Below are 27684 nucleotides of genomic sequence, written 5' to 3'. Positions count from 1 at the left end.
ATCAGTGTCACACCCTTGTTGCACTGGACAAATTGCATTGTCACACCCTTCCTGCACTGGACAAATTGCATTGTCACACCCTTCCTGCACTGGACAAATCGCAATATCATGCCTAAACACTAAACCCTATTAGGGTTGCAGGGTGTGACAGTATTACGTACATTCGTTTCGCGTTCTTCTAAAAAGATTTCGTAACACACATGGCCCCGAAAGTGTGGCTCAATCATGTGTTTACATCTTCCTGGCCGCGCTAGGAAATACAATGGCACACCTACACAAGCTATCTGTGCTGCAGGGAACGATGGCCACTTGTTCCGTACACGCTTCAAGGCGTCGCCTATCATTGTCCGACAAGTGTGTTAAATGTGTGTTAATAGAATGTGTGTAAGTGAACCATGTGTGTTCTTCCCTGTGTATTGTATTCACGCAACCTCTTAAATAGTAGGGGGTGGTGGGGTAGCCTAGTGGTTAAAGCATTCGCTCGTCACGCCGAAAACCCCACATGGGTACAATGTGTGAAGCCTATTTCTGGTATCCCCCGCCGTGATATTGCTGGAATATAGCTAAAAAGGCGTAAACCCAAACTCACTCACTCACTCACTCACTCACTCACTTCCAGTATGACCAATTTTTCAACACCAAATCGTCGGTAATATTCGGTTTCCTGACACGTGAGGCTCAACTGTATGTAGTTCTGGTAATTCATGTTGTCTTTTAAGGTCGTTCAAAAACAAACTAAACAGAAAATATGTAAAAAGTTACTGTTCCTGAACTGACCGGATCCGCTGTCTGTAGGTTCGCATCTGCAGTTTACAACATATCCATTCTCGTTCTAGGGTGCGGATTTCATATACAGCGTTAAGCCAGAATCACACCCGTCCGGTCTTTTTTCGCCCCTGTATCCGTATTCGTGACACGCATGCGTATTAACGTTTACACTTGCCAATTATGTTCACACATCCACGGGTTACCCCTGTTGCAAACGTGCGAAAAGGGAATTCCACGGGATTCACAAGATAATGAGACGTCAAACAAGGGTCTAATATATTCTTTTGTACAAAAGTATATTAGCAAGCCATCCAAATCAGCTGTTTATCTTTTATTTGCAAATTATTAATTTTATTAAGAGATATTAAAATTAGATGAAGAATGCTGACCAGATGGTGGTATACCCGTGAAGATCCGGGATAGAACAGGTCATCAGCAACCCATGCTTGCGTATAAAACGACTTTGCTTGTCGAAAGAGGCGAGTAACGGGATCGGATGGTCGGTGCGGTGTTAGACAACAAACAAACCAGCCAACTATGCTTGTCACAAGAGGCTTAACTCGGCAACTTTGTTGATTGCGTGACATCGTACCTCAACGGCGTGAGTGGTCGCTTACAATACCACTTCCTGGTTTCCCTGGAGTAGTCGAGATGATGTACGAGCACCGCCATATTGGTGGAATATTGCTTAGCGCGACGTTAAACAACAAACAAGCTACACTATTCAAAGCTCGTTCAAGTTTAAGGTTTAAGGCAAAAGGAAGAATTTCAATCGTATTAACTCATGTGCTGCTGAGTGCAGTATATGCGCTGGATAAAACATAAATAGCTTTGGTAAAGTTGGTATTTCACTGATTAAATTGTGTGCGAGTATCATACTAGTCTCGTACAGGTATGATCAAGCAGAATAATATGTACGTCATTATGGTAATTTAAAAACCAATATTATTTAACCGCCGTCATATAGCTTGAATATTGCTGAGTGCGGCGTTAAACAACAAACAACAATAATATTTATTGTATTGAGTTTTCATTAACGATATATGATCTTTTTTACGATAGCTTACTTTCATCGAGTTTTCTTTTACAAATTTCGAAATAATTCGTTCGAATCTCATATATCTTTGCGTTTATGATTTTAGGTGTACAAACCATTACATACAGTTGTTGTGAATATTTATTGAGGAATCGATTTATTTTAGAAACGCGTATTTTATTGACAATTATCCTCTGTTAACGTATGTAAGGGTATCTTAGAGAACCAGATAATCACCAAAATATATATTTATAGCCTTACAATCCGTTTTAAATATATTACCACTGCTCTAAATTTGATAATTATATTCGATCTACACAAATACAACAATTAATATTGCTAAAGCGAAAATAAACATCATTGATAAAGCACTAATCATAGTGGATCGTCTCTTTATATGTCAGTGCTAGCTGGTGTCGACGTTATAATACCCCGGTTACATACTTTTGAACCCGTGAAGATCCGGGGTAGAATTGGTCTTCAGCAACCCATGCTTGCGGTAAAAGGTGACTGTGCTTGTTGTAAGAGGCGACTAACGGGATCGGGTGGTCAGGCTCGCTGACTTGGTTGATGCATGTCATCGATCCTAATTGCGTGGATCGATGCTTATGATGTCAATCACTGGATTGTCTGGTCCAGACTCGATTAGTTACAGACCGCCGTCATATAGCTTGAATATTGCTGAGTGCGGCGTTAAACAACAAACCAACCAACCAAACCAACTTTTGACATGGTCCGTGAATACAATGAAAGATATTAATGACCTGCGTATATTCAGCCATCTCTATAAAGTTAAATGTCCACTTTACACATTCTAATATTTTCTTGCGATCTCGCATTCTCGCGATCTCACATTCTCGCGATCTCGACCTTTGGAAACGAGCTAAATATGCCCAAAACACGAGAATGCGAGATCGCAAGAACGCGAGATTTGGCCAAAATCTCGCATTCTCGTGTTTTTGGTACATAGCACTTTTTGTCAAAAGTCGACAACGCGAGAATGCCACATTTGGACATGATGCAAAATCTCGCAATCTCGGCTTGTCAAATTAGGCCACAAAAACACGAAATCGCGAGAACGCGAGAATGCGACATTTCATTTTCTCGCGATCTCGCGTTTTAGAAGCTATTTGTGCGCATGCGTAATATCATAGGTCAAGGCGCATGCGCACGTTAGTAGTCCCTTGGCCATGCTTCTTTCATGCTCTTCATTCTCCAAGTAGCATTTAGCAAAATTATGACTTGAGCTTGAAAATGCTATGTAATTTACAAACACAAAGTCCTACTGTGAAGGATTATGTGAGACAGTTATTTTTGATAATTCTGACAGAAAAGGTATCGTCCCGGAATGATCTATTTTATATTTTATATTTTAAAAGTAACAATGTCGAAGTTGGAGTAGCCTAAAGTTAAAAGCGTTTGCTCGTCGATCCGAAGACGAAGCCCCCCCCCCCCCCCCCCCCCCAAGAAATAAAATAACATAAAAATAAATAAATAAATAAAAATAAATAAATAAATAAATAAATAAAATAAATTAATTAATTAAGTCCGTTCTTGTTGTCCCCCGCGATGCTTGTAATACCGTTAAAAGAGAACCCTCACTCATTCACTAACTCACCCACCCACGCACTCGCTCACTCCAGGGACGTGAGATATAGGATGTTACCAGAACTATCACGAACACTCGCCGAAACGCAACTTGAAATGGCGAAACTATAATCTCAATATCAGTGTCTCCGGTCTTATCATCAGACACCCGTCAACTGCACCTTGGTCAGATAATGGAATAATCAGCTGCCCCATCCCTGGAAGATGATAAATACCTCACGTAAATAGATGTCCTACATCTATCCCATGACCTTAATGTCATCAGCTGTTCTTGACAAACAATGTACCTGATATGATAACTTGACATCAACTCTCTTTCCCTGTGATTTCTGATCCTGGCGAGACGTTCTGGTCAATCCTCGTCATGGCTGAATTAAAGTTGCTGGTACAGATTTCGCTCTTGGTAGCCATAGCAACATTTGTGTCTGGAGGTGAGTGGAACCTAATTACATTGGCGTTATAAGTAACAGACACTTTTTAAGTATAGCCATTGAACAGGAAGCCGGTACGTGTCAATATCTCATGTGTTTATGCTGGTCAACCAGGCTATACTGTCGACAGGACTTTTGTAGTTAAACATGTCAACATAATGCATTGGCTACGCGATAATGCTACAATTAGTGTCAGAGAGGGGATCTGACAGGGTTCGACCTAGTAATCTGGACTGGCACCTTGTCCACATGGCTATCTGGTCGATGGTATCTTGGATCTACAAGGATATGGTTTATTACTGCATCTGTTTCACACTATTGTATGGAACTCATCATGAAATATATTAACATACGCGAATTCGGTTGGAGATGGTTTTGGGTGGGGTTAAAGGGAGGGGTTGAGAGGAGGGGGAGATGCAGGGATGAGCACGCAACCACAGTTGGTAACACAGTTAACACAGATAAACCATTACGAACAATATTGCAGCAGCGCCAGCCTTTGGTGTCTACATGTTGCAACTGTTGAGGTACGATGGATCATGCGCTTTCTATCAAGAATTCAAAAAGCATCTTGTGCATCTTCCTCAAAAGTTTTATTTTCAGAATTAACATTCAAGGCCTTAGTAAAACTTTTAAAAAGTTATCTAATAGACATGAGGTGGACATTTCCAAAAAATTTTGATGCATCAGTGACAAAAAAGATGTCCTTATTTTGACTTGTACCATATGTCCCCCTGTCGTTTCAAGTAAACAACTGATTGGCTTTGCAAGTGTTTGTGACGGGTGCCACCGGTGGGGCAGAATACTCTCAGCTCTTAGTTGAGATGTTATGTTCATTGAACTGTTTTTTACGCTTTTATGATTTAACATGAATAACACAACTATCAAACTCAAATTGTTTTTCATGACACAATGCACCCGAAGCCCATGATGTCCCCCGCCGTGATATTGCTGGAATATTGCTAAAAGCGGCGTAAAACCATACTCACTCACTCACTCACTCACTCACTCACTCACTCACTCTTCCAAAACGCTTGCTTACTTGTGTAGGATGGAGATGATGATAAAGAGAGTTGTTTCGAAAAAACATCAATATTATTCGAATATTCGACTATTGCCTCCAACACACGACACCACCTCCACAGTCCGGGCCCATCTCAATCTCTGACGACGATGTTGCGCTGTCATTAACTGTCCTCTGTAAGGTCTGTAGGGGCGGTCGGGTAGCCTAGTGGTTAAAGCGTTCGCTCGTCTCGCCGAAGACCCGGGTTCGAATCCCGACATGGGTACAATGTGTGAAACCCATTTCTGGTGTGCCCCGCCGTGATATTGCTGGAATATTGCTAAGAGCGGCGTAAAACCAAACTCACACACTCACTCACTGTAAGGTCTGTAAGCCCTCATTCCTTGAGCCCTGAGTCGCTTGGTCACTGTCTGTCGACTAACCATATACCCTGAGGCATTCGTGGCTGATGACGTCAGGAATCGATTCCGGGGATGCAAAATACGCGCAAGTACCGGTCTTCATTGGGCGTAGGTACCTTGTGTCTGCCTGTTCTTGGCATGTCTGATGTCTGCCCGGTCTGTCTATAACGTTGCATGAGGTTAGTTACAGCAACACGGGAGAAACCAAAGGTCTTGCAATGTGGGCATGGGAATCTTCCCAAGGCAAGCGTGTCCAATAGCCTATTATAGTATATCAAAGCCGAGTTTCTACCCATGCCACATCCAGGCCACTTTTCCTGGATCAACGTAGATCACGAGTTGTGCCCCTTGTAAGGAAACGCGATATCCAATCAGATCGCTGCTCTTATCTCGTATAGCTTCACAAAGATGGCGACGGCCTAGTCGATCAGATAACGAAAACATTCTCAATTTCATCCCTAAACAAAAACGTAAGCTATCGTTAGGGGGGGGGGGGGGGGGGGTAGTGTGTGTTAAAGATGAAAAAAAACATATTCGTGGCAACAAGGACAGGCAGCGGTAAAGCACTTTAATACGAACGTGTGACAGTCGTGGATGTTGATTTTGTGAAACGTTCTCTGATTGGACTATCGATATGTGCGATAGTCCAGTCATAGTTAGCACAGGTTGGTGGGCTTGATGTGGCAAGGGTAGAAACAAGAATTGTTAAAAAGGCTAGTGGACGCTCTTGACTCGGGAGGATGGGGCATGGGTGGCTCCAATCTGTATCATATCCATCGACCGAGTGTTAGTATTGGCATGTCTGTGGTATTTGTTTCTAATCAGTGTGAGTGTCTGACATGCCGCCCATCTCCTTCATATGTGGGGCGGTCGGGTAGCCTAGTGGTTAAAGCGTTCGCGCGTCACGCCAAAGACCCGGGTTCGATTCCCGACATGGGTACAATGTGTGAAGCCCATTTCTGGTGTCCCCCGCCGTGATATTGCTGGAATATTGCTAAAAGCGGCGTAAAGCCACACTCACTCACTCACTCACTCACTCCTTCATATGTACTTTTTCGCATTGTCTAAATAAAATACGTCGACGAATACCTACATCGAATACCTAAATCACCACATGCAAAGGATATCTATTATTGTCTTAGAATTCGTCATAACCACCGGTGGCGACTATAACATCAGCAACAACGGTGTCACGTGGCTTCAGTCAGCGCCATCGTACTTCTACGGCAACGGCAAGCGTTACTCCACCTCCGACGGCACGTTAGGTCGTCCTAATACAACTTACTCACAAAGTGGCTTGGACAAACTCGGGCCCTGGCAGAACGTGTATTGGTATTACAGGGCAGACAACTTGTCGTTCCAGACCACCATAAAAACCTACCAAACCGATCAGCTTCCTCTCGTAATGTTCACACAGGTAGGATTATAACCCAAAACTTCATGAAGAAATGACACCTTTTATGAATAACAACTTAATTATTTGTAACGACGTTTTGGGGCTACTTCTTGGCCATTCAGGGGCGGTCGGGTAGCTTCATGGTTAAAGCGTCGCTCGTCACGCCGAATACCCCGGTTCGATTCCCGACATGGGTACAATTTGTGAAGCCAATCCCTGCCGTCATATTACTGGAATATTGCAAAAAGCGGCGTAAAACTATATTCACCCACTCACTCTCGGCCCTTCGTCGTGCACCTGATGAAGAGCAATGCCGAAGCCCTGAAACATCGTAGCAAATTAAAGAATAAAGAGGTTGTCCATATCATGTCTTTAAGTTCTTCCAATAATAATTTTTTTCGAAGGTTTCATATTTAAATATCACACGCTATTTTGTCGTGAACTTGGGTTGAGCAAAATAAAAAACCATAAAAAAACGTAATTTCACATGGCACTCGTGTCATATATCATATCGATCTGAGCATGTATTTGATAAATTCCAAACTTTCATTCCAAATGACAAATGACCTCTCTGTCACCTTGTCCTCAGAGACTTTATATAATTCTGATCTGTGTGTATTTTAGAAATACTTGAATGAAACCACAGGGGCAAGATCCCCCAACTCCAACTTCACAATTAGTGGATTTCCAAGTTTCTACGTCAGAGACCTCAACGACACCGTGGGTTATCTTTCCTTTGGTGGGCAGATGATGGGCGACTTCAACAAGAAGATGGGCATGTGAGTCGGAATTTCACTCTGCGTGAATATCAATCGGATCAAGGGGGCGGTCGGGTAGCCTAGTGGTTAAAGCGTTCGCTCGTCACGCCGAAGACCCTGGTTCGATTCCCGACATGGGTACAATGTGTGAAGCCCATTTCTGGTGTCCCCCGCCGTGATATTGCTGGAATATTGTTAAAAGCGGCGTAAAACCCCACACACTCACTCACTCACTCACTCACTCAATGGGATCAAGAATTCAATGGTTCAAAGAATGAGGTCAAATTTATCAAAACAATAATGCTGTGTCTCGTATGATCTTTACAGTGTACGGTGACCTCATAGTGAACCCTGATATGTAACAGTAGATTCTTGGGAATAATGGTAACCTACGCTTGTTGAGAGTGCCCAACAACTATGTGGTATCATCTGTTGATAATGAATATGTTAACGCATAGCTGATATGCATTTCGTTAATATGGATCAGTTAACCACTTCGTGAGTGAATGATTAATCATAATTGGAGCGAAGCTAATATATATGGGTTGCTGAAGACCTATTCTACCACGGATCTTCACGGTCTCTGATACGTGTAGCATATTTATGTTTTGCGGTGCCCGGCGGTTAATATTAAAGTGTTTACGGGTGGCTGATCCTGTGTCTGTTCCAGATGGGGTCCGAAGACACTGGACGTGAATGGAGGACTGATCGGAGGGCCTCTGGTACTGTTTGATAGGGATGGTAACACAATTCTCATCCAGGCCTTCACCAACTTTATGGCGGTGTCAATGTATTACGACAGCGTGACGTCAACGGTCAACTGGGGAATTATGGGAGACGTTGACACAGTGCCCGCTGGGTTTGAAATCACCGTAGTTCTACATACCAATGATAAAGGCATCAACAAGGTACGTTTTAATAGTGTGTTTGTGTGGGCTTTGACTCGACTTTGAACAAAACCAAAGAAAACAAACCAAGATTCATATCAGGGCGAATCTGAGATTCCTACCCATAAATCATCGGTTCCAGGCACATCTAAGAGACGCAACTCCGCATAGCGAATTGCACCCATTTAGCCGACAGGGCCACCCACACCGCTACGTTTTAATATGTTGGGGTCATCTCTTCTATTGGTGGCCCATTTCCATCGAGGGTGTTTGTGGCTCAATTGGTGATAACGGGAGGTGCATGGCTCACAACTAGCTTCAACTGAATAAGGACAAAACGGAACTGATCATTCTCTCTTCCAAATTTCACAGACTGAGAATGTCATAGTTATGTTATTTCATCCAGGACCAAGACAGTAATTGGTGACAGCAGCCTTCGGAAAAAGGCCCCTATCTGTTGAATAATCTACCTTTGCACCTTCTCTCAATTCAGGAACTTGCAACCAGGCCTCTATCTGGGGAATAATCTACCTTTGCACCTTCCCTCAATTCAGGAACTTGCAACCAGGCCTCTATCTGGGGAATAATCTACCTTTGCACCTTCCCTCAATTCAGGAACTTGCAACCAGGCCGATATCTGGGGAATAATCTACCTTTGCACCTTCCCTCAATTCAGGAACTTGCAACCAGGCCGATATCTGGGGAATAATCTACCTTCATCATTTACTGTAAAGGCGACGTGTCGGTATAGATCTTTGCTTGACAACGGTATAAGGGTCTATACCGACCCGTCAACTTTACAGTAAATATAGAAAGTTGTTATCAATATCTTGTGTCTACTTTACCAATATTTTGTTCTTTCAAGGCATTTGAGGACCTCGGAACGCGCATGCGGTATTGGTATGACAAAACCGATTACTACAAGAAGATGGATCAAACGCTTAACTACCTTGGGTACTGGACAGATAATGGTAAGGACACAACACATTAAAAAATCTTCGTAACAATGCTTTGTATGTGTAATAATTTCATTCAGGTTATAATACACATGTACGTAGTAACCTATACATATACAATACATTTCCATCAGAAGGAGACAGAGGCGAGGGTAGCCTAGTGGTTTCAAGCGTTCGCTTGTCACGCCGAAGACCCGGGTTCGATTCCACACGATGGGTACAATTTCTGGTGTCCCCCGCCTTGATATCGCTGGAATGTTGCTAAAAGCGTCGTAAAGCCATAATCACTCACTCACTCAGAAGGAAACGCCCTAAGATCACACCTATCCCATCAATGGCGTTCCCTCGGTTGATGAAAAAGAAAGACTGTGTCAATAATAATGATGATTAATATAGTATTTTAAACTCTCAACGTGTGAAGAATTGTTAAGTTTCGTCTTTTCGGAATGACACTGAGAACAGGAAGCTCTATTTTGCGCCGTGCAGAGTGGTGTCCCTTAGATCGGTTCAAAGGTCGTGTGTACGAATTTTCTTTTCGCTTCGATCATGACTCTTGGTATGTCAACAAGTGTCACGTGATATCGGGCGTAACTGAACCCCTCACAACGTCAATAATCACAAGCCAATACGTGTTGGGATTTTCACTCATTACGGAATTGATCAAAGCGTCGTAAAATCTCTCATTCCATCTAAAATTCAATTGATGAGTCCTCTTGATCTCAGAGTTTCCAGAGGAAGGCTTTGTTTATCGTGGTTACCGTTTCGATTGTACACACCTTATCCCACGTAATTCATCAATATGGTTTGTTTGGTTCTGTTTCATTTTGTTACTTTTTGTTGTTGTAAATCTAATTTAGTTTTGGGTTTTCTTTAGTTTTTTTTGTTGGTATGGGTTCCTTTATCCTATTCATTCCATGGGGGCGAGGGGAGGTTACCCCCTCATCATGGTAAAAGCGTTCGCCCGTCATTCCCCTCATGGGTACAATGTGTGACGCCCATTTCTAGTGTCCTCTGCCGTGGTATATATATATACTCACTCACTCACTCGCTCACTATTTATTACATGAGTTCAATTCGCTCTCCATCCAGGCGCCTACTACTACTACCACACCGAGAACAACGTCACGGACTACGAGCAGACTCTGATAGACGTCAAGGCTTACAGCGACCAGATGGGTGTACCATACAAGTGAGTTGGCCGCTCGTCCCCTGTCGTGAATATTCCATATCACATGAACGAAATATCCGTTCTGATTGACAAACGTTGTATTTTACGACACTGCCACCATGATGGAAACGGACCATGTTGACCGAAGCGGACTCAAACACAAGCAAATATTTGTAATATAAGGAGCGGTACCCGTTTAAGGGGGTGGTGGTGGTGTTGCCCGTTACCCCACCCTTGTATCCATCCGTCTCTGAGTATTAAGTTCGGATGTCAGTTGGTGTATATGAAGACATTGCTTACTTCTAAACTTACCGGGGCGGTCGGGTAGCCTAGTGGTTAAAGCGTTCGCTCGTCACGCAGAAGACCCGGGTTCGATTCCACACGATGGGTACAATGTGTGAAGCCCATTTCTGGTGTCCCCCGCCGTGATATTGCTGGAATATTGCTAAAAGCGGCGTAAGACCATACTCACTCACTCACTCTAAACTTACCCGCGCCGTGGAACAAGGCAACGCAGTTGTTCCACATACAGACCTCACTGTATCGACTTGTAGCCCTGTTCAAGTGCTATCATTATTATTAATATTATCATCATCATCGTCGTCGTCGTCGTCATTATTATTATTATTATTATTATTATTATTATCATCTCAACAGATACATGCAGCTTGACTCCTGGTGGTATTACAAGGGCGGTCTTAACGGTGTGACGTCATGGTCGGCCATGCCGAGTGTTTTTCCTCATGGTCTACAGTAAGCAACATTTTGTGATATTCAGCAGCTTGTCTGATAGTTTTGTAAATATCGTAGATAGTGTCAATAGTATGTACCCAAGACCAACAATCCCGTGACCTTCACCTTTACACATCACGGAGGCAAATCCGTTTCGCGAATACCTGAAGTTATTACTCTAACTGTTAACGTTAACGTTTGTGAGGGGGCGTTCTTGAACGTTTACCCTCTGCTTTGTTAGGTTCCTGGTCCTGTCTTTGCGACAAGAGGAACAGATACCAATTAGGTATTGACGTTCCCCTGAAGATCCCGGTTAGAAAAGGTCTTCAGCAACTGTCGCTTGTCGTAAGAGGTGACTAACGGGATCGGGTGGTCAGGCTTGCTGACTTGGTTGATGCATGTCATCGTATCCCAAACTGCGTAGATCGATGCTCATGATGGTAATCACTGGATTGTCTTGTCCAGCATTCATTATTTACAACTGGAATATTGCTGAGTGTGGCGTCAAGTAACACACAAACAAAAAAGCATTGACGTTAATTACTAGTATTCTGACTGCCATTTGATACAATGCTTTGTGCAGTTTCTCATTTTACGTGTTTGTTTCAGGTTTCTGCATAAAAAGATTGGTCTTCCGTTTGCTGCGCACAACAGATACTGGTAAGTTCACTTATTTCACACAACATACAACTTATTTACATTTGTAGCTTTGACATCCTATACCTCAGTTGAATAAATTATATTCAAACAGTAACTTCATTTAAAAAACACTTGTATATTCCCCAGAATGCCACTACCATTAACACTGTGCCACATTGACCGGCGACCCGTGAAGATCCGGGGTAGAATAGGTCTTCAGCAACCCATGCTTGCCGTAAAAGGCGATTATGCTTGTCGTAAGAGGCGACTAACGGGATTGGGTGGTCAGGCTCGCTGACTTGGTTGATGCATGTCATCGTATCCCAATTGCGTGTAACGATGCTCATGAAGTCAATCACAGGATTTCCAGACTCGATTATTTACAGACCACCGTAAAAAAGCTGGACTTTTGCTGAGTGCGTGCGCGCGTTTGTACGTTGTTTGACGTTGCACTCTGCATTTGCAATATTGCAGCTATTTGACTGTGGGATGTAAATAATCGTGTCTGGACAAGACAATCCAGTGATCGATATTACAATACGCTTTCTTCATGTTAAAAGCATAATGGAAGTTTTCGCTTTATATGTTATTATTATGTTATTATCAGAACATGTATGCTTTTCCCTTCGTCAATCCTGCAAAGAATTTCCATTCTTACAAATTTATTTATGCGGCTCCAAACTAAAAATATAATGTTAAAAAATAAACCTTTCAAAAGGCACACCCAGAAGTCCCGCTTTATTTCCCACAGGTCCCGCAATGCCACGTATGCCAAGCAAAATGGCGGAAAGTACAACTTTGTTGTCGAGGACCTTATCTCTTTACCTGATGACCAGGCGAGTTTGACATATATTATATCACTGACATAAATGGCAATTATAGTGGTTATAATAATGGTGTGATGTATCTTTGGTGAGAGCCTTTGTACCCCTTCCGTCTCGGGTATACAGACTCGCATACAGGGTACTTCACACCATATACACCAAGAGATCTGTGAAGAAGGACTTTTATCTTACCGACCTAATTATCTCACGTTTAATTATAATGATTTCATCTGTGTTGCGTGGGGCACGGGTGGCCCAGTCGTCTAAGGCGCCGCGATTCGCAGTGCACAGTTGCCTCCCTTGGGCACGCCAGAAACCTATGATTGTGGGTTCAAATCCCGGTTCGCCCCGATTATGTTTCTAGGTTTGTCAGCACCATCCCCGTGCTCGTGGGTTTCACAAAAGTGGTAAACGTCAGCTCCATTACCATTGGAATAAACCTCATTACTGCTGAAAAAAGTTCCTTACGATCATTGATGTAGCGTGTTCCTTCCCTAACCCGTCTTTATAATCATCTGCTGAAGAACATAGAAATATTGAACCAGTCAGATAAACCACTTGGGTCTGTTTTGTAAATGTAAACACACGAATGCGATTCTGTTACGTTTCTAAGCGAACCCACTTTGACGAGTTCAAGTCTATTCACATTTTCCTTCATTTAAAATCACGTTACCATGGTGACATCGGACCACTTACTTTCTACCAGCACTAAAATTGTTAATTGTAATTAGTTTTCTTTTCTTTACATAAATCTCAAGTTTTCCAACTCAAACTTAACAATGAAATCCATTTGCAATACCATTTTCTCACACCTCCCTTCATGTGTTGATTATTCCCAGCATCTTTTGTATACAAGATGCTTATATTATAAAATATATTTTTTTATAATGTCACATATTCGCGAATCCTAACGTATTCAACACTACCTATTTTGCAGTCTTTCTGGGATGACTTCTTTAAAATGGCCAAAGGCTGGGGTCTGATTCTCTACGAACAGGTAAGTGGCTGAAGCGGTAGTAAAATCTCAGAGTTTGCCCCGTCGCATCACAGGTGAGGTGAAACAGGGGTTTGACGTCGCGTTCAAGATTGCTGCACTTACATATCGACGTGTGTTTGTTGGTTGGTTGGTGGTTTAACGCCTCACTCAGCAATATTCCAGCTATTTGACGGCGGTCTGTAAATAATTGAGTATGGACCAGAAAATCCAGTGATTGACATCATGAGCATCGATCAATGCAATTGGGATATGATGACATGCATGCATCAGCGAGCCTGACCCCCGATCCCGTTAGTCGCCTTTTACGGCAATCATGGGTTGCTGAAGGCCTCATCTCACCCGTATCTTCACGGGTCACATAGCGACGTGCATGGACGTAAAGTTTATCTCTAAAGTGATGAGGGAAATCCTGCTTGGGCATCGTCCAGTTAGCTTTGGTTGCTTGTGGTTTATAGCCAAAGTGTCCCTTCAATTCTGTAAGTGCAGTCTACTGCACAATCATATGATTGGTTTGTTGTTTAACGCCGCACTCAGCAATATTCCAGCTATGACGGCGGTCTGTAAATAATCGAGTCTGGGCCAGACATTCCAGTGATTGATATCATGAGCATCAATCGCAATTTGGATCGATGACATATATCCACCAAGTCAGCGAGCCTGACCACCCGATCCCGTTAGTCGCCTCTTACACAAGCATAGTTGCCTTTTACGGCAAGCATGGGTTGCTGAAGACCTATTCTACCCCGGATCTTCACGGTTCCACAATCATATTAAGGAAACACATCTGTGAGTACCATCCTATGGTCTTTGGCACATCTATCATTTTGAACAGTCTTTTGGTACATCCTGAACGGTCTCCTGCTGTTGAGTATCTGATGTCAGTTCACACACCGAATTAAGAATCTGTATCTTCCAACACCATGTAGATAGCAGCGAGAAGGCAGCATTATCTCCCTTGGTCCATCAACCATCTGCTTCTTTGTCCTCCAGACTGACAGGAAAGAGAAAGAAAAAATCTTATCAACACATTAATATCGAAATGGCAATGTTGATTCAATGTTAGACTTCAACATATTTTCAAATATGGATAGGCCAATGTTGAAACAATGTGGATGCGATGGTTTTCAATGTAACATCATCAGATGAACTAAATTTCAACATTGAAACAAAGTCATGTGCCCGCTTGGTTACAATTATGAACACACAAGAGGCCGGTATTACACCCGTACCCATGGTATTACTGAGGTACTCCGTGGAGAATCCGGGTTCGAATACACACCTGCAACCTATATGGAGCAAAATTTATACTTGGGTAACGATTGCACAGACATAGCTGTGAACAGTTCATCTTGGATCAAGGACTTGCTACAAAATTCGCTTACACCTGGTGCAGTCACTGGGAACGGCTTGAATATTTTTTTGTGTTGATAGCTCCCATGTTGTTCCACGTACGTATATTGAAACATTTAAGTCTTAAGTTTAATGTCTGACTGTATCTTGACAGGATTGGCTGAATGCCCAGCTTTTAGGACTGGAAGCCTTGCAAAATAACCTGACACTTGGTCAACGGTGGCTGGAGCAGATGGGGAAAGGTGCACAGAACAATGGCATGACCATCCAGTACTGTATGTCCCTGCCCAGAGAAGCCCTGCAGAGTCTGATGGTACCCACAGTTACACAGGTGAGTCAAAATCCAGTACTGTATTTCCCTGCCCAGAGAAGCCCTGCAGAGTCTAATGGTGCCCACAGTTACACAGGTGAGTCCCCATCCAGTACTGTATGTCGCTGCCCAGAGAAGCCCTGCAGAGTTTGATGGTGCCCACAGTTACACAGGTGAGTCCACATTTAGTACTGTATGTCCCTGCCCAGAGAAGCCCTGCAGAGTTTGATGGTGCCCACAGTTACACAGGTGAGTCCCCATCCAGTACTGTATGTCCCTGCCCAGAGAAGCCATACAGAATCTGATGGTACTCACAGTTACACAGGTGAGTCCACATCCAGTACTGTATTTCCCTGCCCAGAGAAGCCATACAGAGTCTGATGGTGCCACATCCAGGACTGTGGGCCTGCTATGACGTCGCTTTCAACAGTATTATATCAACGTGTCAGCCGGAAGCGATGCAGATCTCGCGATGGTATGGTACGGTCAAACCTGGAAACATAATAGGGCCAATGTGGGTTTCGAACCCATGATCACAGAATCCAGCACACATGAGGGAAGCGACTCTGCACGGCGAATTGTGGCGCCCTAGACGAAATGGCCATTCGTGCCCCCATTATACATATCTTTATCCATACTGTCGTTTGAGGGGCGGTGGGGTAGCCAAGTGGTTAAATCGTTCGCTCGTCACGCCTAAGACCCGGGTTCGGTTCCCCACATGGGTACAATGTGTGAAGCCCATTTCTGGTGTCCCCCGCCGTGCTATTGCTGGAATATTGCTAAAAGCGGCGTAAAACTATACTCACCCACATACTATCTTTTGAATAATATATTTTAGTACACCTTGTACAATGGCAAACGTGGAACATGAACGTTATAATTTATATGCGGTAAAGAGTTTTTACAATTTATTGTGTTCCTCTACCAACTGGTAACACCGGTGACCTCGCCATTGGTAACACCGGTCACCTTGCCACTGGTAACACACTCCCTATGTCCTCCAGGCCCGGGCCAGTGACGACTACCAGCTGTTAGATGACCAGTGGAAGATCGGAATAACGTCACTATTCGCATACTCCTTGGGTCTCGCCCCTTCTAAAGACACATTTTGGACAACGGAAATGCAGCCTGGAAACCCATATGGTCAGTGCCCGGCAATGCAAATACTCGTTAAAGTGTTCCTGCAAATAGACCTCGCAGTCCTAGAAAGAGTCGAAGAGTAAAACCTCGTTAATCCGGACCCCGTTAATACAGATTCATAATATTTATGTATGAGAAATAAACGCGTCGTGGTCGTTGTTTATCGTACAGTAAAACACTGCAGGAGAATAAAATATGAGGGGCGCAGTCCCGTGTGGATTATTCTCCCTGCAGTGTTTTACTGTACTCTAAACAACGACCACGAGTCGTTTATTTCTTATATGAGATATCAAACTACGAGCTTTTTAATAATGATGACTCCCTCAATAGAATCCGACCTCGGCAATGTCGGACAAGTCTATTTTATGCACAGGTGGGTATTTCCCGCATATTCTCACAATCCTTACGTCGATTACCTGTACCTGTTCTCCCAATGACAGTCATCATAACTCTTCCGTTTTCGGATGCGATCGTTCGGTCATTTCGTTTCTCTGCGTAGCCCAGCTACATCTACGGGGAACAACTCGCTAGACACTCCCTCTCAAAAATAACGCCGTCCAATTTACGACGTCATCAAGTTTGGAGCGCATGTTCGAATCCCCGGAAATGACGTCATGATAGAACAATATGTTATCATGTAATAAACCACACTTCGTTCTACATTGTTCTCTGCGAGTTTTCCCGGATATGCTTTAATAACGGACGACAAGACAAGACTACCTTTCGGACCAATCTCATTAAAATCAGATCTTAGTTCTCGCTACCTCAAAATAAAGATCCGAGGACATCACATTGGACTGACTGACCAATCAGACCGTCCCTTACCAAATAGGGAAAGTGACCGTCGGAATGTGTTTTCTAATCATGCAACCTCGAAAAAGGTTAACACGGGGTATCAGTGTACAGAGCACCTATGCACAGTGAATGCTGCTCTATACAAATGCATAAATTATTATTATTATTATTATTATTATTATTATTATTATTATTCCGAACGACAGTTACGGGCTGAACGATTAATTCCGTCAAAATCATCGTCTGTCTCTTGCTTAAATAGGAAAAATATTTGAAACGGAAGACACTTTCCATAGTAAGCTGCTATTTTTTTTATCGACTTCTTGTTTGTCATTCATTGGTGGGTCAAAGTTCGTGAAAGGTCATTCTGACGTGATCTGTAATGGGATGTCAAGCGTATGTTTAGCGGTACGATCTGATCGTAATGAATTAGCTATTTGGACTAAAGTTCTACATCGTTTTAAGAAAATAAATTCTCTGCGACGTCTGGATCTGTACTGAATTGATTTTTGTTTGTTGATCAGATAGAAAGAATGGTTCCCATACTACCCCAGGAGATGTGTCGAGAAATAAAAGTACGTATTTGTGGTATTCAAAGTGAGTTTTATGTATAACAGAATATATTATTAGTGATCGGTGAGGTGAGGTGAAATTGGGTTTAACGTCGCGTCCAAGATTATTGCACTTAAATAGCGACGTGCATGCACTTGTGTGTGTGTGGCTGCTTGTACTAGTATACGTAACAACAAGTACCATCTTTTAACGTCTTGGTATGACGCGGCCGGAGATCGAACCCCGGACCTTCCGCTCTCCAGGCGGACGCTCTACCACTAGACCACGGAGGCGGTCCATTTAGTGATCGGACTGGTACATTGTTGTACTTGCAACATACACTGTTCACACATGAAATCTTAAGTGTTGTTTAACAATTACCAGCTTCGGAGCACGGTGGGACAAGCCATCATGGCACCGCACTTCATGTACAGAGTAACCCCCCTTTCCCGTGCCTAGATCCGAAGGTTGTGATTTCGAATCCAGAAAATTTATTATCTTTTGCCTATCGGTTCTATATTCGTGATTGTGATTTTCAGCAAGGTGGTGATCGGGGAATGCCATGTTGTGTTCCCACATTCAGATTACACAGCGTGATATAACGAGAACACAGAAGTGGCGTTAAACTCAGCAAATACGCATCACTGCTTAGCTCTATCATATTTTGCCGACACCCACACCCATTTTATGTAACATATTTTCCAAATTCTTTTTTAAATCTTTTCATGCCCAACCCCCTAGTGTTGTGATAAATATTTGCGACCGAACCCCCTTTCCCTGTGTCATTTTTGGCAAACTCCACCCTCTCCTCCCCACTCCCCAATAATGAATGACCAGACCCTTATGTAATGGAGAAATCATCCTACTGATTCTACTCCCTGAGGCGACATATTCGCATGACTTATCTGACTTAAACCATGTTATGACGTCTATATATACATAATTTCTCTGTACGTTTCTCTATGCCTGTATTGCGTCAATTTTACTTGTTTAAATTTTGAATCAACTGCAACAACAATAGCAGGACGTCATCATAATGCTTCAAAATTAAATGCTTTTATTTACATATTAAACTTTCACTTTACACATTGATAACCAACGCATGCTATTGGTTCCAGATGCAACAGAGCCCTATCCCATGATACAGACTCTGGTGGCGGTACTGAGTACAGGGCCGGTCGGACCAGGGGACAGGATCAACGGCACAGACAAGGATCTGCTCATGAGGTGGGGCTGTTACACCATGTACCGTGGAAATGGGACCAGGGAAACCCGCATGACGGGCGAACGTTTTAAGGGTTACCGTACACCCCCCAGAGTTAATTGATAGCTTGGAGAGATAAACATACCCCTTGTAAAAACATTTAGCAAAGGAACATGGAAGGAAGTGTAGTAGGACAGAATTAGTAGTAGTGGTGGTGGTGGCAGTAATAGTAGTAGTATTGGTAGTCTCAGTAGTATTGGTAGCAGTAAAGTAGTGCAGACGTATAATTATTTGTAGTAGTAGCAGTATTAGTATTAGTATTACTAGTACTAGTAGTAGTAGTAGTAGTAGCAGCAGCAGTAATAGTATGGGTAGTAGTAGTTATGGTAGTAGTAGTAGTAGTAGTTGTTGTAGTTATGGTAGTAGTAGTAGTAGTAGTTGTAGTATGGTATATCAATTGTCCGGACTAGTACAAACAGCCACACGTTCCTGCACGTCGCAATAATTTTGTACGCGACCTTAAACCTCATTTCACCTCACCTCATCTTTGAATTGCTGGACATTAGACCACGTGATCTTCCATGCCCCCAGTAGAAGTAATAGTACAGGACAGACATGGACGCTATATGCCATTACAACTGATGTGTGAGATACTCATGCCATTCTGCAGGTGCTGTAACGAAGACGGGCTGATATTAAAACCTTCCCGACCGGCGACGGCTGTAGACGATCAAATAATTGAAGTATGTTCCATGGTCATGTGAGTGAGTGAGTGAGTGAGTGGGTGGGTGAGTGGGTGAGTGAGTGACTGGGTGGCTGGGTGGATGGCTGGCTGGGTGAGTTAGTGAGTGAGGGAGTGAGTTAGTCAGTGAGTGAGTGGGTGGGTGGGTGAGTTAGTGAGTGAGTGAGTGAGTGAGTGGGTGGGTGGGTGGGTGAGTGAGTGAGTGAGTGAGTGAGTGAGTGAGTGAGTGAGTGGGTGGGTGGGTGGGTGAGTGAGTGAGTGAGTGAGTGAGTGAGTAAGTCAGTGAGTGAGTGGGTGGGTGGGTGGGTGAGTGAGTGAGTGAGTGAGTGGGTGGGTGGGTGGGTGAGTGAGTGAGTGAGTGAGTGAGTGAGTGAGTGAGTGAGTGGGTGGGTGGCTTTGGGTGGGTGAGTGAGTGAGTGAGTGAGTGGGTGAGTGAGTGAGTGAGTGAGTGAGTGAGTGAGTGAGTGGGTGGGTGGCTTTGGGTGAGTGAGTGAGTGAGTGAGTGAGTGAGTGAGTGAGTGAGTGAGTGGGTGGGTGGGTGGGTGAGTGAGTGAGTGAGTGAGTCAGTGAGTGGGTGGGTGGCTTTGGGTGGGTGAGTGAGTGAGTGAGTGAGTTGCGCTTTACAATGCTTTGTGTTAGCTTCATGTGTGTGTGTGTGTGTGTGTGTGTGTTTGTCTGACAAATAAACCATAATATTCGAACCCTCTATCACAGCTCTGATCTGTGCAACGACCATCCCAGTGTAAACAACAGTGTTTAAATCAAACACTACATGTTGCTATGTTTGTTCATATTAGTATTAATATATAGTTAAGCATCAACAAAGAAGTGTTTAAAATACAATTATAGCTTACATGTTTTCTATCATTCTTCAAGGCAGCATTCCAAGATGGCAGCGGCCCTGACGGTGAGGTTTGGACGACCTACACACAGTTTGATGACGTACACCTCAGATTCGGAATCATCTTTGCTGCCAATACGTCCACTCCATACAACATCACACGCAGAGCGGCCGATGTCATAACGTACACCGATGAGGTACGATTCGCCTGCTTTGTTTTCAAAAATAAGTGAGTGAGTGAGTATGGTTTTACGCCGCTTTTAGCAATACTCCAGCAATATCACGAATGGGGACTCCAGAAATGGGCTTCACACAATGTACCCACGTCGGGAATGTTTTCAAAAGTGAGAACAAAAGGAAAACACATCATGTTATTCGACAGACATTAGGTGCAGGTGATGGAAGCTTGACTTTCTTTTATATGAATGTACTTCGAATAAGTTTGGCTGGAGGGAAATGATTGTGTTGATAGTCGGGATGGAGTAGGGGTAGGGCAAGGTGGTACGACCACACACCCTCCTTTTGAAAACAAGAGACTTTAATTGTTGATCTCAGTGAAAAAAACAAAAACAAATTTCTTCGTGAGTGTCTCCCCGGAGTAAATACATGTACAGTAAACTGCGGTAATATCGAACTCAAAGGGACCACTAATTTTAGTTCGTTATATCCGTCGTTCGATATACGCATTTCAACCGTCAGTCATCTTTTATCAAGTCATGTGACATCATGTTACTCGATAAATAACAAAAGTGTACATGTACAGAATATATCCACTTCAATCACTGTGTTAGTATTGTTAATTGAGGGTGTAATTTGAGGACAAGGTGTCAGTGCTTCAACGTAAATCACTTACCTCCAGTTGTTTATTGACGCTTTGAACAGCCGCGCCGGACCGCGGATGTATTGATTTGTGACACGTGAGGAGCCCCGCTAAGGGATTAACAGTTAACGTTATAACCATCAGTTCGTTATAAGCGTGTTCGTTATAAACGCAGTTTACGGTATATGTAAATAACATGTTTTTTCCCGAAGCAAAATATGACTCTTTATTTTAGCTGGGGATAAATAGCGTACCGACATGGTTCACATTCTAATTAAATGTATTGGTGTTTAAACTGCATAACACAGCACTTTGGTGTGATATGGTCAATACTAGCGGGCAATGCTTAAATTTAACACCGTAAATCCTTTTTCAGTACTCGCGGAGCAAAATATTTCTTGCAAATGATACCAGTACGATGGAGGACTTTGACGACCAGCATCCCTTCAGCATTCCCGCGTGCAGCCTGGACGACGACCCCTACTACTGCCTCTACTACACGTCGCCTGTCATCACCGTGGGGTGGGTATCTTTGAGTGAGTGAGTGAGTATGGGTTTACGCAGCTTTAAGCAATATTCCAGCAATATCACGGCGGGGATACCAGAAATGGGCTTCACACATTGTACCCATGTGGGGATTCGAACCCGGGTCTTTAATAATAGGCTACTCCACCGACCCCATACCAGGTATGACATCATATAGACATGAGAGTTCTTGTACATTTTCATAATTTCTTTTTGTATTCTTGTCGTAGGAGGCGACTAACAGGATCGGGTGGTCAGGCTCGCTGACTTGGTTGATGCAAATCATCGTATCCTAATTGCGTGGATCGATGCTCATGATATTAACCACTGGATTGTCTGTTCCAGACTCGATTATTTACAGACCGCCGTCATATAGCTGGAATATTGCTGAGAGCGGCGTTAAACAACAAGCAAACAAACAAACAACAACATAATGTTTTTCAGTGATTTAAATACATAATTTCTTTTGACAGGGATTAAGTAAGAAGTTTTATATTTTGGAACGTTTTGTTTTGAGTTTGAGCCATTTTCATGAAAACGTGTACCAAAACAAGATTGTGTTATTATAATTATCATTATAAGTTTTCTTTTGATAGAGCGACAGAGGTGGTTATCATAGGTGACTTGAACAAATGGGTGCCAATGTCCCCGCAGAGGATATTCAAAATATGGGTGACGGGTGATGCCGTGGCCTTGACCTTGAGGGGTAAACCATCAGAGGAAGTTACCCTGTCCTACGCCGTCGACGGTAATGTGACGTCAGAATCGAAAACGTCCAGTCCCTCTGGATGTTCAAATTTCCTTCTTCACGAGAAGTCCGGAACTAGCTTTACCTTCCCACCAAGCACGGACTGCACCTGGGAAGTAACGACAACAGTTGCACCTCCGACGCCGCCAGCAACAACAACGCCTACAACAACGCCTACACCAAGGCCGACAACGTCGATGACAACTACGAAACACACAACACCAAAGACAAAGACGACTACTCCTTCCGGATCTACGATGTTAACAGGACTTGTGAGCAGTGTTGTTGCTGCTTTGATGGTTATAAAAGTCCTGCACTGACTGAGAACTAACTAATTACTGAATTCGATAGGTTGGTTTACGAACGTGCTGAATAAAATATCGTAGAACTATTCGCAAGTGGCTGTTTATTCGATGAATTAATGTTATAAAAAAATAAAATTAAAAAGCACAAAATAGTAATAATAATGTCTTTTATATTGCCTTATGTTTCAACACAACACAAGGACATGCTCAAAGCGCTACACCATTATTACCCCTACCTGGTACCCATTTACTGCTGGGTGGACATGTGTGTTAGAGTGAGTGAGTGAGTTCATTTACAGCATGTCAGCTTGGTTGGCTGGTTGGTTGGTTTGTTGTTTAACGCCGCACTCAGCAATATTCCAGCTATATGACGGCGGTCTGTAAATAATCGAGTCTGGACCAGACAATCCAGTGATCAATATCATGAGCATCCATCCACGCAACTGGGATCGATGACATGCATCAACCAAATCAGCGAGCCTGACCACCCGATCCCGTTAGTCGCCTTTTACGACAAGCATAGTCACCTTTTACGGCAAGCATGGGTTGCTGAAGACCTATTCTACCCCGGATCTTCACGGGTCCATGTCAGCTTGGTGGAAGGGGAATCTCCTATTGATACAGACCCTCAACGTTAACTACATTGGTACTAGACCCCATGGTATGTGGATTCGGTGGGTTGATTGGCTTGTTTTTTTTACGCCGCACTCAGCAATATGCCAGCTATATGACGGCGGTCTGTAAATCGAATCTGGGTTAAACAATCCAGTGATTGACATCGTGAGCATCGTTCCGAGCATAGTCACCTTTTACGGCAAGCATGGGTTGCTGAAGACCTATTCTACCCCAGATCTTCACGGGTCCTGCCAAAATGAATCCGACTGAATACAGTTATTGATGAAAGATGATTGGACAAAGAGATAGAATACCAAATGTTAGTGATGTTTAGATTCCAGTTACTGGACAACACGTAATAACTGAATACCTTCTTGAAATAGATTAGACATAAACTGAATAACGAACACGGTGCTGGTTAGTTTTTTTGTTATTCAAAAGAACTGAAAAGATCAACTTTTGGACATAGTACCCCATAGTATGAACCTGCTGATATTTATTAAGTGGGTTTCAGTGTATTTGACCGCAATACTGTAGTTGTTTAATATAGGGCCTTTGACAAACGAATCCGCAGCATTTTTGTTTTTCGTTATTTCATTTTATTATTATTTTGCAAGGTGATTTTCTTTGACACAAAGTGGCGGTCAGGTAGCCTAGTGGTTAAAGCATTCACACGTCGCGCCGTAGACCCGGGTTCGATTCCCAACATGGGTACAATATGTGAAGCCCATATCTGATGTCCCCCGCCGTGATATTGCTGGAATATTACCAAAAGCGGCGTAAAAACATACCCACTAACTTTAAAACAAAATTCAGATTCATAGTTATAAATACAAACATATCTGGTGTAGCTGTAGCTAAAAAGGTATCCAATCTCTGTACAAAATCTCAGCCGGCCCCTAACCAAGATAATGAAATGTTCGGTCCTTTGTACAGCTTTCGCCTTCAGCAAGTTCTTGATACAGCTCTCTCTAGTGTTCTCAGATACTGCTCTCTAATACTGCTTACTTGCACGGGTAACACCGGCAACCACGATCAACGCCCGTCATCGTGTGGGCATGGGTTATTGCAAGTGGCGTGTTTAGGTAAGCCACATCGATGCACGCGAAGAAGACTCCGGCGTCTGTCCTGCTCCGCGATGCAACCCCCGCATCAATACATCAGCGGCATTGGGGATCAAAGAGCTTGGCGTGATCGTGTGGCCTGATGGAGGATCGCGTGCAATAACCAGACAGGACAGAAATTAATAAATCATAGCATCCTTAGGATATTTGTGTGATCTGATGATTCGTCTAGCTCGTCGACATACATGTATCAATCTTTCAGCTGTAGAGTCAACGTAACGAAATGAACGTGTATTATTATTGTTACGATGAAGCCATTCAGGCCAAATGAACTACCAGATGATTGTTTCCATCAGGAGCAGTGCAGCAATAAAGCAGAGGGGATGACAATTTGATATTCTTGGAGGAGGCGTGGATTGGTTGGATACGTTAGCAAATAATCTTTTCCCGTAATTGCTGGAAAGAAACTGGTACGTGGATGGTGCTCTGGCCATACTAGATGTTCCGAAAAAAGTAAAAATTGTATGCTTTGAATCGCTGAGTGAAAAAGATAATTCTGACTGAAACTCAGCAATATTTCTGCTTGAAGCCCTGGGGCCCTCCGCTGCGATGTTGCCAGAATATTGCTGTAAGCGGCGTCACATCATACCCACTGACTCACTATATAATCCCGGCCGCCGTAAATAGTTGTACTGTGGTTATTGCGGCGTAAAATAACGTTCACTCAATCACTCAATGTTTTTGTTTGTTGTTTAAAGCCGCACTCAGCAATATTCCCTCTGTATGACGGCGGTCTGTAAATAAGCGTGTCTGGAGCAGACAATGCCGTGATCGACATCATTCGCATTGATCCACGCAATACGATGACATGCATCAACCAAGTCAGCGAGCCTGACCACCCGATCCCGTTAGGCGCCATTAGGCAAGCATAGTCACCTTTTACGCTGCAGGTACTCGCTTGTTTGTTTATACAATTCATAATACAGTTTCCGTAATAGAGACATCATGAGAATCTGTTGATTCCGAAAGTAGATCCAACAGTGATTTCTCTTACCTAACCATTTCATGGTTAAGACATAATTTCTTTATATTTTTGCATGATGACCTATTGTTGCGTCAATTTTACTTGTTTAAATTTTGTTCAGAATGACCAGTGAAAGTCTGGCTCGGACTCAACAATACCGTGACATTTCATAATGGTAAATTACATAGACATTATATCAGACAAAATGCATCCATATAAGCATATAAGGGATATACGAAATGTTCAGTCAGTGGCTTACTTCAACAAGAGGATTTTTAGTCATGACTGTTAAATATATTTTCAACTTTCCAGATCTTTTCATGAAATAAATAAAACCTGAATTACCTAAGTGATCTCCATTTCCCAAACATGGCGTGAGTGAGTGAGTTAAAATTTAACGTCACATCGGCATTATCCCAGCCATTTTGCGACGAGACCAAGTTAATATAATCACGATTGAGTTATTTATACAAAGTTATATTTAAAAACAATTTATGAAACATATTTGAGTATACTATATTTCGAAACAATTTATGAAACATATTTGAGCATAACAATATTATATATACAGTTTTAAAACACGGGCTATAGGCCACCAGTTAAAAAGCTAGGCCACCTCGCTAGGTATCATGGGGACTTACATTACCTCGGCGTCCTGCATGATACCCAAGCAGGATTTACGTCATCACTTTAGCTACTGGTGGTTGTGCACAATGCTAGCCAATAGTAAAAAATATTCAGCAAACATGGTTGGTTTGTTGTTTAACGCGGCACTCAGCAATATTCCAGCTATATGACGGCGGTCTGTAAATAATCAAGTCTGCACCAGACAATCCATTGATTAATGCCATGAGCATCGATCCACGCAATTGGGATCGATGACATGCATCAACCAAGTCAGCGAGCCTGACCACCCGATCCCGTTAGTCGCCTTTTACGACAAGCATAGTCACCTTTTATGGCAAGCATGGGTTGCTGAAGACCTATTCTACCCCGGATCTCCACGGTCGTTACACACTTGAGGCAGCACATGAACAGATGCAAATTAGAAGTCACGTGAAACATCATTTGAGGAAGAAATATATTTATAGATACTCACTGGTTTAAGAAACACTAAATTGTCTGGAACCACGCGAGTAACACTATATTGAATACTCCCATAATACCCAATACCGAATGTGAATCATAACATGTAAGTATTTACAGTGGCTCAAAGATAGAAGCGTAAACCTTTAGTTATCATACACATTTTCTGGATTAAAAGCAGAGTCCTTTGTACGATTCTGACAATATCATCAGCATGTGTTTATGAACCATTATCAAACAGTGATGATGCCAGGTGTTCCCGAAAGGGTGAGCGTAACCTGCCTCACCGGTGGAACCCGTCACAAACACATGCAAAGTCCATCATGGGAACATATGGTACAAGTAAAAATAGAGAATTGCATCGAACATAATTTTGGTCACTCATCGTCAAATTTTGAAATGTCCCCCCGATGATTATCGTAAAATATTTTTAAAGTTTTACTAAGGCCTTGATTGCCTTAAAGTTGAATGACGTTTTGAAATCTTCGGAGAAAGAGCATCCTTGGTTGTTCCTCAAACGTTGTGAGAAGTATACACCAAAGGCTGGATCTGCTGGAATAAAACAATTAAAGTCGTAAAGGTTTTTGAAACAATCGAAATTCAATTTAATATGAGCTTAAAATCAATACCATACGACAATTTTAACACAACGAATGAATCATGTATTTATGTCTTTAGCATTCTTAGAAATAAGGGTATGGTCAAAACAACAACAAAAACCCACCAAAATTAGTTCGTACATCGGATCACGAACTCTTATTTCTTTAAATGCCAAGTATTTCGTATGTCTCTCATGATGTGTCAGTTTACGGTGCAAGGTAAATATACAGCAATATACAGCCATCAGATCAATACCCCAGGTCTCACCACTGCATTTGACAGCTATCAAACGCCACGACACTAATGTAAACCGACAATCACTGATTATTGCACAGATG

General features: G+C 42.8%; 1 protein-coding gene across 1 annotated transcript; it reads left to right on the top strand.

Moving 5' to 3' along the window:
* Window positions 1-3685: 3685 nt before the first annotated feature.
* Window positions 3686-23045, top strand: LOC124143621. Its single transcript, XM_048389641.1, has 18 exons — window positions 3686-3843; window positions 6411-6685; window positions 7289-7443; window positions 8093-8330; window positions 9175-9280; window positions 10355-10454; window positions 11091-11186; window positions 11775-11825; window positions 12556-12640; window positions 13566-13625; window positions 15130-15306; window positions 16290-16428; window positions 17745-17795; window positions 18891-18999; window positions 19647-19719; window positions 20595-20756; window positions 21756-21901; window positions 22501-23045. The coding sequence occupies exons 1-18, from the start codon at window positions 3777-3779 to the stop codon at window positions 22970-22972; spliced, it is 2562 nt and encodes an 853-aa protein (XP_048245598.1). The 5' UTR covers window positions 3686-3776; the 3' UTR covers window positions 22973-23045.
* The last annotated feature ends 4639 nt before the right edge of the window (window positions 23046-27684 follow it).

Source organism: Haliotis rufescens, unplaced genomic scaffold, assembly GCF_023055435.1.
Source record: "Haliotis rufescens isolate VD_foot unplaced genomic scaffold, xgHalRufe1.0.p SCAF_8, whole genome shotgun sequence".
NCBI lineage: Eukaryota > Metazoa > Mollusca > Gastropoda > Lepetellida > Haliotidae > Haliotis > Haliotis rufescens.
Note: the sequence above shows the minus strand (reverse complement) of the source record. Positions and strands in the feature narration are given on the sequence as shown.

Coding starts and splice junctions, on each gene's coding strand:
- LOC124143621 (XM_048389641.1), top strand. CDS start 3,777: ATGGCTGAATTAAAGTTGCTGGTACAGATTTCGCTCTTGGTAGCCATA. Junction 3,844..6,410: donor AGCAACATTTGTGTCTGGAG/GTGAGTGGAACC, acceptor TTATTGTCTTAG/AATTCGTCATAACCACCGGT. Junction 6,686..7,288: donor CTCTCGTAATGTTCACACAG/GTAGGATTATAA, acceptor TGTGTATTTTAG/AAATACTTGAATGAAACCAC.